The sequence below is a fragment of the Telopea speciosissima genome, chromosome 8 (genome assembly GCF_018873765.1).
Source record: "Telopea speciosissima isolate NSW1024214 ecotype Mountain lineage chromosome 8, Tspe_v1, whole genome shotgun sequence".
Lineage (NCBI taxonomy): Eukaryota > Viridiplantae > Streptophyta > Magnoliopsida > Proteales > Proteaceae > Telopea > Telopea speciosissima.
This window is the reverse complement of record NC_057923.1, coordinates 60,352,832-60,365,190: the sequence shown is the minus strand read 5'-3', so window position 1 is coordinate 60,365,190 and position 12,359 is coordinate 60,352,832. Positions and strand designations below refer to the sequence as shown.

At 39.9% G+C, this 12,359-nt stretch overlaps 4 protein-coding genes and 1 pseudogene across 5 annotated transcripts in view; 4 read left to right on the top strand and 1 right to left on the bottom strand.

Moving 5' to 3' along the window:
- LOC122672831 (amidase 1-like) overlaps positions 1–135 on the top strand; it is an 81,357-nt gene extending 81,222 nt beyond the window's left edge. The window contains exon 10 of the mRNA XM_043870330.1: positions 98–135. The gene's annotated coding sequence lies outside the window, so the exon portion shown is untranslated. The remainder of the gene's footprint in view (positions 1–97) is intronic.
- LOC122672830 (amidase 1-like) overlaps positions 1–12,359 on the top strand; it is a 69,681-nt gene that overhangs the window by 38,847 nt on the left and 18,475 nt on the right. The window lies entirely within an intron of this gene.
- LOC122672827 (amidase 1-like) overlaps positions 1–12,359 on the top strand; it is a 58,676-nt gene that overhangs the window by 27,842 nt on the left and 18,475 nt on the right. The window lies entirely within an intron of this gene.
- LOC122672825 (amidase 1-like) overlaps positions 1–12,359 on the top strand; it is a 36,037-nt gene that overhangs the window by 5,203 nt on the left and 18,475 nt on the right. The window contains exon 9 of one of the 2 annotated variants that reach the window (XM_043870319.1): positions 98–267. In XM_043870319.1, the coding sequence (XP_043726254.1) occupies positions 98–250 (153 nt within the window). In that variant the 3' untranslated portion in view covers positions 251–267. Of the gene's footprint in view, positions 1–97; positions 422–12,359 lie in introns of those variants that run through there. The other variant, XM_043870318.1, reaches the window with a different exon arrangement.
- LOC122672834 lies at positions 7,227–7,868 on the bottom strand (annotated as a pseudogene).

Here is a 12,359-nt window from a genome sequence, read left to right as displayed (position 1 = left end):
CTCTCCTAGTCCCACCATCTAACAGCACAAGGTGATTGTATATTATCCATTGTGGTATGTTTGAGACGCATGTATTCTCTTATGTTCTAAATTGCAGGTGAATATACCTTTGGGAATGTATGAAAACCTCCCAGTGGCAGTGTCTCTGTTGGCCAAGCATGGTGCAGATGGTTTTTTGTTGAATCTTGTTGAGAACCTTGATGGTTCTTTGAAGGAACAAATTGAAATTTCTCAGAAAATGAGTTTCTGAAGTTGTCTCTTTGTACTGTTCGAAGTAAACTGCAAGTCCATTGTGAGAAGTAAGAAATACAGGAATGAGAGGACAATTCATTGTTGTATTGATATGTATGAGTTTTAAATTTGGAAGGATAATATTGTGTTAGACTAGTTTTTCTAAATATTCAGGTCGGGTTTCTTTTTCTATTTCTATTTCTATTTTCATTATTGCTTTTATTTAATTCAAGGGTTTCTAGCAATGTAAACGGTTCAGCTGCTGCAATACTTTGTTCTCAAATTTCATGGTACTGCCAGAAGAGTGGCAACATGTGAGGAGTGAGGAGTGTTAGGAATAATCTCACAGTGGAAGACACTGAGACCTTGGATGTCTTCATATACCTGTTGGGGCTCTTCTCTTAGGGCCTCTTTGGCATCATTTTTCATTTTCAGTATTGTCTATTTACAAAAAATCATTACTAAAAACCATTTTGATCAAAAATGAAAAACTGTTTGGTAACTACTAAACATAATAGATTGTAGAATGAAAAATAAGTTTGGTAAGTACCTATATGTAAATATTTTTTATTACATTTTTAAACAAATGGGTGAAGAAATTCTCTCATCACCTATCTTCTTTCCCAAATCAACTCTAAACAGTAAAAATGAAGAGCATTCTAGAGAATAAAACCTAACATGGAGGGAAGAAGTTTGAACCGATTGGAATTTAGGGTAACACGGAAAGCACATTTACAGATAGAGAAGAAAAAGAAGAAAGAAAAGGGATGAAACAGACAAGAGCTCTCAAACCATGAGATCGTTTCAGAAGGGGGAGAAAGAAGTCGATTCATATTTACAGTCTCGATGGTGTTTGCGATGTAAGATTTCCATTAATTGGGCTAGCATAGTCCGATATTTGGTTTCTAACATCGGTTTAGAGGTGTTGGCTAAGGGTGGAGTGAGCTTGATCCAATATTTGTATGTGATCAATTAGTATCGAATTGGGACACATTAAGCACACCTTAATGGTTTGAAAATCAATTTTATGTGTGGGTCTATAGTATGATAGCACACCTTAATGGTATGAAAATCAATTTTATGTGTGGGCCTATAATATGATTCCGTTAATGGAAAAGGAAGCCAATTTGTGTTTCAAGGTTGGTCCCTATCCTCACTCATATATATAGTTCACATTGGTCCATTAAATGGAGAGAATAAGAAAATTGAGAAGAGGGTAGACAAGACCAACAAGAGAGTTGCTGTGAAGGGAACCAAAAGACAAAGGGAGTTTTTCCACACCAAACATGGATTCAAGTACATCTCCCAATCTCATTGATTATTGTTCTTGCATACCCATTAATGTCCATGATTGTGTTTCTACATATAATTATTCTTTCAATGGTATCGGAGAAAGTTCATGGAGGTTAATGGGTTTTTTTTTTTTTTTGGTGTATTATTGTCACTGCCGGCCATGGCTACAACGTAGAGTTACATGTGTATGTTGCACAAGGATTTGCGCTACATCAAAGATTGAGAGAATTCCTTCTCTGTTCACATTGAATTTGGATTGGGAAAATGGAAGAACTCTCAAAAGAACCTTGATGAAGAGTTTCTTGGTTATTCGCTCTCTCCTTTCTCCCTCACTCCTTTTCAGTCCATAATCCCTTTGTATGGTACATGTCTTCTTATTTATACAATTTCCTTGATTGTCTCACAGAAATGGGGGCTGATCCCGTTCTTCTCGTCACACGATGTTGGTGTAGCAGCGTATCTTCCTTCCTTGCCAACTGTTACCCGCCTTTATTGGCACGTAGACAACGGTTAGCTTGGCTGACATCAACAAAACCGCTTCCAACCAACTTCACTGACATAGGGTACATAACGCAAGCACCCGCTCCCCACTTCCAAGTCTTGAATCGTGCTCCACGCTTGGACTCCTAGTCTCCACGTGTTATATTGTGATTGGATGGATAGAAATTAGTGTATCATTTGCCCCCACTCTTTTTGTCTTGGATAAGTCATAGGGAATATAGTGCTGAGCTTTGGCTTGTTCGGAACCATGCTGGGCAGAAAAAAAAAAGAAGAGCGAATAAGATATAAAAAGAAAATATATTTATCCCAAACAGAAAGATTTGCTGTCGTATCAATATCGTTTTAGATATCAAGGCTAAGATCTTCTGCTTGCCCATGCTCTCGCATCAATATCATTTTGGCCGACACAACAAGGTTTGGATTGTACTTGTTACGGTGAAGGTTGTACTTGTTACGGTGGATTCTAATCTAAATGTTGTGAAGGTTGTACTTGTTACGTTGAAGGTACATAATATATTTAATATTATGTTTCCCGGACTCTGGGGAAGAGGGATGCAGAAGCGAGAGGAAGAAGAAGGGGTGAGGGCGGATGGGGTTGCAGCCACAGGAGGAGGAGGAGGAGGTGGCTGGTGGGCCGTTGCAACAACAAGAGGAGGAGGAGGCCGGTGGGGTTGTAGTAGGAAGAAGAAGAAGAGGAGAGTTGAGACTTGTTTCTAATTAAAAAATGAAATAACGCTTCTACCCTCGACTTTGGGGATTTATGAGCACATGCTCGTAAAGTCCCAAAAAATGACTTAAAAAAAAATTTTGGCCAAAATTCATGATAAGCTCTTAACTCTATTATGGTTTTTCTATTATTTTAATGTTTTATAAATAAAAATAAGGTCCATAAATTGTATCAAACACTTGTAAAATCATTTATATATCAAAAAAAACAAAATGAAAAATTGGAAAGTCTAGATCCCCTCCATTCCCCGTCTCTCTCTCTCTCTCAGCGATCTCTCCTCTATTATCGTATTTCTAATTCTCTCTTTCTTTTGTAAAGGAGAAAATATAGGGACATCCCCTCAACTATGGCCCGTACATCCCCTCATGTTCAAAACCTTTTGAATCAGTCCACCGAGTTAATTCACGATTATCTAATTAATAGAAAACATAAAATTACTAAAATACCCTTTATACCTTAATAACAGAAATCAGAAATAGTTCTTACCAACTTCAGTCCAATCTAAGAACGCCAAAGAGTAATGAAACTTTAAAGATGTTCCAAAGCAAGAACTTGAAACAACAGATTACGGTAGCAACTGAAAATCCACCATATAGAAGAGGCCTGTGCCGTGGAGGAAAATAAAAAGGATCAAATCAAGCTTCAAGTTTGACTGGGGGAAAATTGATAATGAGTTAGAAATGTTAGGCATTTACTTGAGTGAGTACCTCGTGAACATCAAAATAAAGCATACTCATCTTAAACGCCAAGCTCCTAGTAGCCAAAGGCCTAGCAAAAGCAGATCTACAAACAATCCCCAGTACGAGACCTCGACACCTTCGCATTCCGCAACAAATTGGCTGGATGAAACCAAGGCAAGTGAGTCAAGGGAAGCAGGCCGAGGAAGAGAGCCATGACGTCGATGATCTCTTTGGCACGAGAGGCGTCAACGTGACGAGACGGAGATTGAGATCGGCGAAAAGGGCAAAATCTACGGAGCGGTTGGAGGAGCCTAGGCAGATGATGAGTTGCCATGTCTGACGGTGGCGCTGGACAGGAAATCCAGCGATTGGAGTAGAACTGCGGTGGCCGACTTGATCCGACCGTCTACAAGTCAGTTGAGGCCCACATGCTCAACGGTGGCGATGCCCGCTAGGGATTCTTGTTTGAGGCAATTATCCGTATGAGAATTATTTATGAATTTTTGAAGTACACTCAACTAGTTTCAATTGCGAAGTTTTTTAAGGTAAAGGTTTCAATTGTGATTTCAGGCCATGCCAGGCGCAAATGTGCCCAACCCTATGGCAGATTAATGTTGGTGCTTTTCCAACACTCTCACAAAATGGCGTAAGGATGGTGTAGGTACGGGCATGCCAGAACCTTTGATGCAGGTTCAACCGAGACTGGGGTTGCCTTATCTGACGTTCATCCAGGGAATTAGGGTTCCCTCGTGCCTAAGTACCTCTAAGGACGTTTGAATTAGACTAAAGGTGCAGGTCTCAACGGGACTTGTACAACAACACAAAAACCAAAAAATGGAAAAAATGCAAATGCCTAAAATGATAAATGCAAAAGATAAACAGACAACTCAAATCCTCTAAGGACGTTTGAATTAGACTAAAGGTGCAGGTCTCGACGGGACTTGTACAACAACACAAAAACCAAAAAATGGAAAAAATGCAAATGCCTAAAATGATAAATGCAAAAGATAAACAGACAACTCAAATGAAAGAGATGATAAACATTAAATCATACTGTTACGTAGACGCAGATGAACTCCTGACTCCTCATGATAGCCAAATCCAATGATTGAATACATCTCCTAAGAAACAATAAAATAAAGAGTTTGAATAAAAGACAAAAAGTTCAAAGATAAAAGTGCTGAGTTGTTGTGATGTCGAGGCCTCTCATCCGTAAAGCTCCCTGACTATAGATGGAGCCCACGAACGATACTTATGGGCAGTTACCATAACCGCCGTCTCTTCCCAATTCCCATAATCCACGTGGCCACCTTTCTGGGCCTACCTCTAGCTGAAAGGTAGGAACCATACACCCTGAAAGGGTTCCTTGGCGGGTCTCTCTCAATCGTTGCACCCATGAGGTTCTGGGCCATCATTGCCACGTGTCCTTGGCCCTGATACGTTCTCCTTTCATCACACTCCGCCATGTGGCTTCGTCTCCCAACCCCCCTTTGGTCGAAAATGGGGAACCAATAGTTAGGTGAAAAAAGGCATGAGTTGTTAGGGGTATTTTTGTCTTAAAATTTTTAATTTGGGCAATCTGGTCATAAAAAAATAGTTGGATGAGTATTGACGTTTATTTCTACCAAAAAATAAAAAGAGTATTGACATTTAAAAGTAAACTGCAGTTAGTTTGATGGACTATTTAGGTTTTGAAGATGAGAGGTGTACATGAAAATGGACCATAGTTGAGGGGTGTTCTTATATTTTCCTTTTTTTAAATGGGTAAAGTACACGTACCCTGTAATGCTCCCAATATTCTTCATACCCTCATAAACTTTGGATAAGTCCACATGCCACCCCTCAATATTCCACGTACCACCCCTATTTTACCCCCTAATGCCATTTAAGTCCACACCAAGTGTTAAATATTAAAAAATGACCAAACTACCCTTCTATCTTCTCTAAAATTTGAAAAGACCTAATTGCCCTGACTTATTTGTTAAAATTTGAAAATATCAAAATACCCTCATCTTCCCCAAATCATTATCTTCATGGGTTAAATACACGTACCCTTTAAAATGCACCCAATATTCCTCATACCCCCTAAGGTCCTGACAATTCCACGTACCACCCCTACTTTACCTCTTTAAAGCCATTTAAGTCCACAATGCTATAAAATGATCAAATTACCCTTTCTTCTATCTTTTCTAAAATTTGAAAAGACCTAATTGCCTTAATTTATTTATTAAAATTTGAAAAGACCAAAATACCCTCATCTTCCCCAAATCATCATCTTCTTTTACACCACCACCACCACCGTGAAGCCCCACCTCCAGCACAACCTCCAACTCCTCCACTTTTACCGATTCCACCACCGAGTCCCCCTCTCTCAACTTAAGAATGTAATTGAAACCGAATAATTATAGTTTCCAGCAATCAAACCATACCTAATTTTATACAGGTCAAGAAACCACATGAAAATTTAACCTTGCAGTGCATCAAAACACAGGAAACGACAAATTGAACACCACAACATCGCAAATTACATACAGTATCTTCAACTCTGGTGAATTCTATACAATGCCAGAATGAACCGAAAAGCAACACGCAATTCACTCCACTCAATTATGATTATACCATTGACATCAAAACCCAACAGATAACCTAGTTCAGAAAGCAGCGAAATGAATTTTTTAGTTTTCATCATGAAAGAGAAAGAGAGGAAGAAAGTGGGAGAAAGAAAGATTAAGAGAGATTACACTAGTTCCTGCAATCGCTTGAGCGTATCGATATCGTTAGCGTTAACTAGTGTATTGAACTGCCGAGAAACATCTTCAGAAGCGTCTCTGATCGCTTCCCTCTCCGACTGCTCCATTTCCATCGGGGAAGTGCAGGTACGACCGAAGCCTAAAGTCAATTCCAATCCGTTAAATTGAAATCATGACTCGTTAATCGTTATAATGGGTCGAGGGCCTGACGTCGACGACGAAGATTGGTCCTTCTCCCAAACCCCCAACATTTGCCTCAGCGACACCGACGCATTCACTCTCCTGAAAACACAAAAATAGGTCAAAACAGAGTCACACTAGAACTCAAAAATAGCTCAAACCCAGAGTCATTCTCACAATGCCTTACCTTTGAACTTCTTGAACGATAGTTTCGGGTTGGATGTTGATGGGGAAGAGTGAGGTTCAGAGATGCTCTGATAAGGGCGGCGGTGTTGGTGGGGACTCGGTGGTGGAATTGGTAAAGGTGGAGGGTGGGGCTTCACGGTGGTGATGGTGTTAATGGTGGGTGGCGGTGGTGGTGGGTATGTAAAAAAGATGATTTGGGGAAGATGAGGGCATGTTGGTATTTTCAAATTTTAGCAAATAATTCAGGGTAATTAGGTCTTTTTGAATTTTAGAAAAGATAGAAGAAATGGTAGTTTGGCCATTTTATAGCATTTTGGACTTAAATTGTTTTAGAGGGATAAAGTAAGGGTGGTACATGGAATTGTCAGGAACTTGGATACAAGGAATATTGGGTGCATTTTAGGGGAGTACGCCTATTTAACCCTATCTTCATTTACATACCCAATACCACTACCACCACCACCCACCCACCATTAACACCATCACCACCGTGAATCCCCACCTCCAGCACCACCGCCACTCACCACCATTAATACCACCAACCATCTTCTTCCCCAGATCGTTTCTCCTAGAAATGAAACCCTAAACCCATTTTACGGTTTCAAAACCCCACCAGCAAATTACAACTTTTCTAGTTTCTAAAGATCAAGCAGATGGACACTGTCAGATTCGTCAAGATCAATTAGAGAACAGAGTACCCCATACTTCCTTAAATACCTCAATAATAACTTTATGATAATGAGAGGAATTCAAACTCAGAAAACACTGTAGAGCTTCTCCAGATCCTCTTCTGCAAATAACTCCTTCTCTACAATCATTTCCTGATGTCCTGAAATCATTATACGGATCACTAGACCGCTTCACCACAGCAATGCCTTCTGGTAATTTGCCCCCTGAGTCAAACGGGTCATGACTCATTTCAGAATTCCTTCTCCGGCGAACTTCAGCTGCTTTCCGGCGGTAAATCTCAGAAGAATCAGAAGAAAAACTCTTTGAAGATAAAAACGTTTCTGTCTCGTCTCCAGATTCTTCAGTACTGAACCACCCACTATCACTTTCTCCTGAAGAAGAATCAAAATGAAATCTTGATTTCTTGTTGATAGATCTCTGGTTCTTCTTCTGCTTCGTTTCCTTTGACTTAATTTTTCCCCCTTTTGGTTCGAATTCCTCAATCTTGTAATAAGAATTTAATGGCGAAATGGGTGATGCAGGGGGCAAGTTCTTCCCTTAGAATCATCAAAGCCAAAGCATGGGCTTTGTTCCATCAATTCTGGACTCTGCAACATCTCCATTGTTGCGAAACCATCCTCTGCAGATGATTTATGGCGGATTTGAGAGATGAAACCGTAAAATGGGTTTAGGGTTTCATTTTTTGGAGAAATGATCTGGGGAAAAAGATGGTTGGTGGTAGTAATGGTGGTGGGTGGCGGTGGTGCTGGAGGTGGGGCTTCACGGTGGTGATGGTGTTAATGGTGGGGGTGGTGGCGGCAGCGGGTATGTAAAAGAAGAGCGCATTTTGGTATTTTCAAATTTTAGCAAATAGGTCAGGACAATTAGGTCTTTTCAAAATTTAGAGAAGATAAAAAAAAAGATAGTTTGGTTATTTTTAGCCTTTTAACATTTGGTGTAGACTTAAATGGCATTAAGGGGTAAAGCATGGGTGGTACGTGGACTTATCAGAAGCTTTGGGGGTACGAAGAATGTTGAGTGCATTAGAGGGGTAAACCGTCGGCCTCACTCTCTCCAGCTCTATGTGCTTCGAAACCCAAACCACCGATTGCCGTACCTCTCTCTCGCGCGCTCTCAATCTTGCTCCCATAGCCCTTCCAGATCGTGATACACGATTGAAAAGGTATCCATCTACGTTCCCGGTCGAGTTCAGCGGCTGCTGACGAGGGCTTCAAGGCACAGTACAGAGGCGGTCGAGTTCAGCCCTGTCCCTTCTTCTTCTCCGTATCCGTTACCAGACTATTACAGAGGCAGAAACTTTGAGAGGTACTCTATTTTTTTTTTTGGCCTTTTGCTGTATGTGATGCTCTGTTTTACTTGGCTAACGTATCATGAACCAGGAGTAAAGCCTGTCAATTGATGGCCATTGTCAGGACTTATCTTTTTTATGGGTGAAACCATGGAATTTGAGAGATCAAAGATTTTATTTCCAAATCATGAGTTCCTAACTTTATGGAAAATGTTTACTTTCTTTTTTGATTGTCTTTACAGCTCTTACTGGATTCCACAATTTAATCGAATTCCTGTTTTTTTTTTTTTTAATCTAGAAGAACGTGTTCTTATTTCGATTTTGTAGAAGATTCAGGGCACATTTCCGTAGTTTATACTCTCTCTCTCTCTCTCTATATCTGAGAGTCAGACACACCTCCAGAGACGGAAAAACAGAAATTCACTTTATGTTTCCATAATTTCTGTTTTATAGAGTTAATACTTAATTAGAAGACAATTTACAAAATTAATTAAAAGATGGAAATAATTGAAATGAAGAGAATAATTTAGTTGGAATTGTAAATTATATCGTAGGGAATTTCACAGGAAATTAGAAGAAGGAGAGCTATTTATTTACTCCCTCTCTCCCTCCCTCCCTCCTCCTCACAGGAAGAAGGATTCCATTTGAGCTATTTTATAATGAAGTCCCACTGTATTGTTTTCTTCTTCCTTCTTACTACTGTTCTGTATCATTTATCATCAAGAAGCAACACACACCCTTCATCCTCCACTTCTTATACAATGCTACTCACAGTAAGGCGGGCAATGACAGCATCAAACACATTCATGTCAAACCCACAAACTGAAAGCTGGAAAATCAAAGTGGGTTGATGTCTTGGTAGGATTTCTCATGAAGAAGAAACAAATGAAGTCTTGTAACCAAAAAATTTATCAAACCAAAAGCGAAATGCTAAATTCAGCTAAAATGCATTTAAAATTAATAATGGTTAATAGGAGATCCCACATTAAAGCCCCACACAATGAAGCAGGGATTGCACCTCTAATCAGTATAAAATCATAGCTGCCTCCACCTCACTTGCTTACAGGTAAAAACAACCCACAATTTGAAACAGGAGTACTTGGGAAAAAGGAAAATGTAGCTAGCTAGGGGCATACTTATTGCCTTGAATGAAAAACTTCTTAAGAACTAAACTGATCAAATGGGATGATGCTTACCAAAAAAAAAAAAGATCAAATGGGATGATGATTCAAGAACACAAATCTTCAAACTGTTAATGACCTCCACCACCAGTACCGGTGCCAGTGCTGGCACCACCACCGGTAATGTAGTCCTAGATAGGTAGAAGACCTACTAGGCGACAAACAACCAGGATCTGTAGAGCTGCTGGTTCGATGGGGGGCAAAATTGATGTTTTAGATCAATTTTAAGGTTAGGGTTAGGTCAATGGAAGGGTGTCTTATATGGTAAAACTAGGCAGGTTTATAGGAATCTAATGAACTAGGTTTTAAGGGTTTTGGATGGGTGGAAGTAGGTTAGATGGATCTGGGCAGCAACTAGGATTAGGGTTTTGAAAGGTGGGAGATGATGGAATCTTGGGTTTATAATAACAGGAAATTAGATGATTGAATGGGCTTAATATTTAGGTTGAGTGCGGGTAGGGTGGAGGTGAATATATGCTGAAAATTACAGCTAAATTAGATGGTTAAATCTGGAGTTTTGGAGTTTTCCTAGTAGAAGTAGGAGAGAGGGGTAAAATTATAACTTAAGACAATCGGCTGGGTGGATGGTGCTGAAATTTGAATCGAGTCTCTCTTAGGGTTTGAGGAAGATTCGATCAAATTTTTAGCAAGTTCTAATGGTTAGATTTGTCTGGGCAGAATTCTCACGAAAATCACCTTGCATGTGACCTTCTAGAAGGGGAGAAGAATAGTTGCAGGTTTTAGGTTTTTAATGGATCTAGGGTTTTAGTTTGAATGAAATTGGATGGTGGAATTATGCTGGACAGAATGTAGAAGGTCTAGGGTTTAATGAATCGATTGGTTTTAATGGTGGATAACAAGGGGAATCAATGGGGATAGATAGGGCTTAGGTTGGAGGATGAGAAGAAGAAGGTTGAATGCTGTAACCGTAAACTACTTACTTGAAAACTGATCTTCAATGGCAGCAGCAGGTTTGAAGATGGATAAGAAAGCCTCCCGATCTTAACAAATGCAAGGAGTCGATTGGAGATCCACCAATCCCTTATATCAGATCCTCCCGGTACTACTAGACGCAAGGAGTCAACTGGAGATCCACCAGTCCCTTCACCTTGATATAACTCACAAGGCAACACTCAACAGAGCAGAGCAGCAGCTATGGCAGCAAACAAAAGCTTTTTTTATTAATCAAATTCGTATTCCATACTTGGCTTCCTTACAAACTTATATAAAAGACTCAAAATTAGACTCCTACACTAAAAAGGAAAAGCCTAATCCATTTCTCAACCTACTAGGTAACTTAAACTAACTAGGAAATTGAAATAGACTCAAAATAGAGTCCTAATCCAGCCCAACTAAACAACTAAAAGAAATCTAATAAAATCACTTAAATTGAACAACTGGTTCAAACCAGCTTTGGACCGGTTCAATTTAAAACATTAAAAACATGAACATAAACTAAGTATGGGGCTAATTCAGTATGCAACTTATGTACCCCAACTTTAGGCCCATAAAAGTGGCCTATTAGATAGAAAACCCATGGGATAAAAAGCCCAACATGTATTTATTCCTAATAAAAGAAGCCCATTTCGGTGATGATTCTGCATCAACCGGCTCTGACTCCAACTCCAATCCCAACCCCAATTCCTATTCCAATCCCTCAACCGATCCCGTGTCCACTGCTGCCGCCCTGTCAATACCTCAACCAGCTCCACCACCCGCACCTACACCCGCACCCCCATCTGCACCAACCCCCCACCTTTACCTGAGCCTCCACCAGCACCACCACCTCCACCAGCACCTGATGCAGATCCAAGCACCCGCATGAAGAAGAGGAATAAGAAGAAGCCCTAAGATTAGGGCCTAGCATTTGGAGCCTTAGGTTAGTACTTAGTTTATTTTCAGCTTTAGTTTTCCCATACTTTAGTTTATTTTGCAGTTTTAATGTAACTTAAATTGAACCGGTTCAGCTTTGGTTCAATTTAAGTGAATTAATCTTATGGGAAAATTTCATGGACACCCTCTGTAAGTATACAATATATCACAGACACCCCAAACCTTGTCAAAATATCACAGACACCACTTACTTTATGATTTTATTTCAACTTAGTCCACTCCCTTAGGTTTGTGCAGTTAAGTTGCTGTTTATTCTTTTATAATGGCGAAATTACCCTTACCACAGGGTGAACTTCCCATAATACCCTTAAGGCTAAAACCCCAAATACAAATACCATTCTCTCTTCATCGTTTTCGCTGGGCTGAAGGAGGAAGAAGCAAGAACAGGGAACTTCTCCACCTGCAATTAAATTCTGGGTTGTTCTTTTGGGTGGTTTGGAACTGGATTCAAAAGGGTATTGTGTTAGGATTCATGCCCTGAAATCTCACTTCAATTGGACTTCTGATGAAGAAGTTCTTACATCTGGAGCAGAACCAGGTTACCACCTCCAGATGGCTCCAAGGCATTGCATCACCATGTAGAAATTAGTAAAAATACATCTATCATTACCAGCTCTGGATTTGTGAATCCAACCAGAAAAATAAAAAGGAGTTTTGTTAAAAAGGTGTAAACCAAAATAAAAAAATTGCCTTGTGTACAAACAACAAGATTATCGGTTGAAGGAGCAGATGCAATTAGAAGAAGGAAAGAGATGAAGC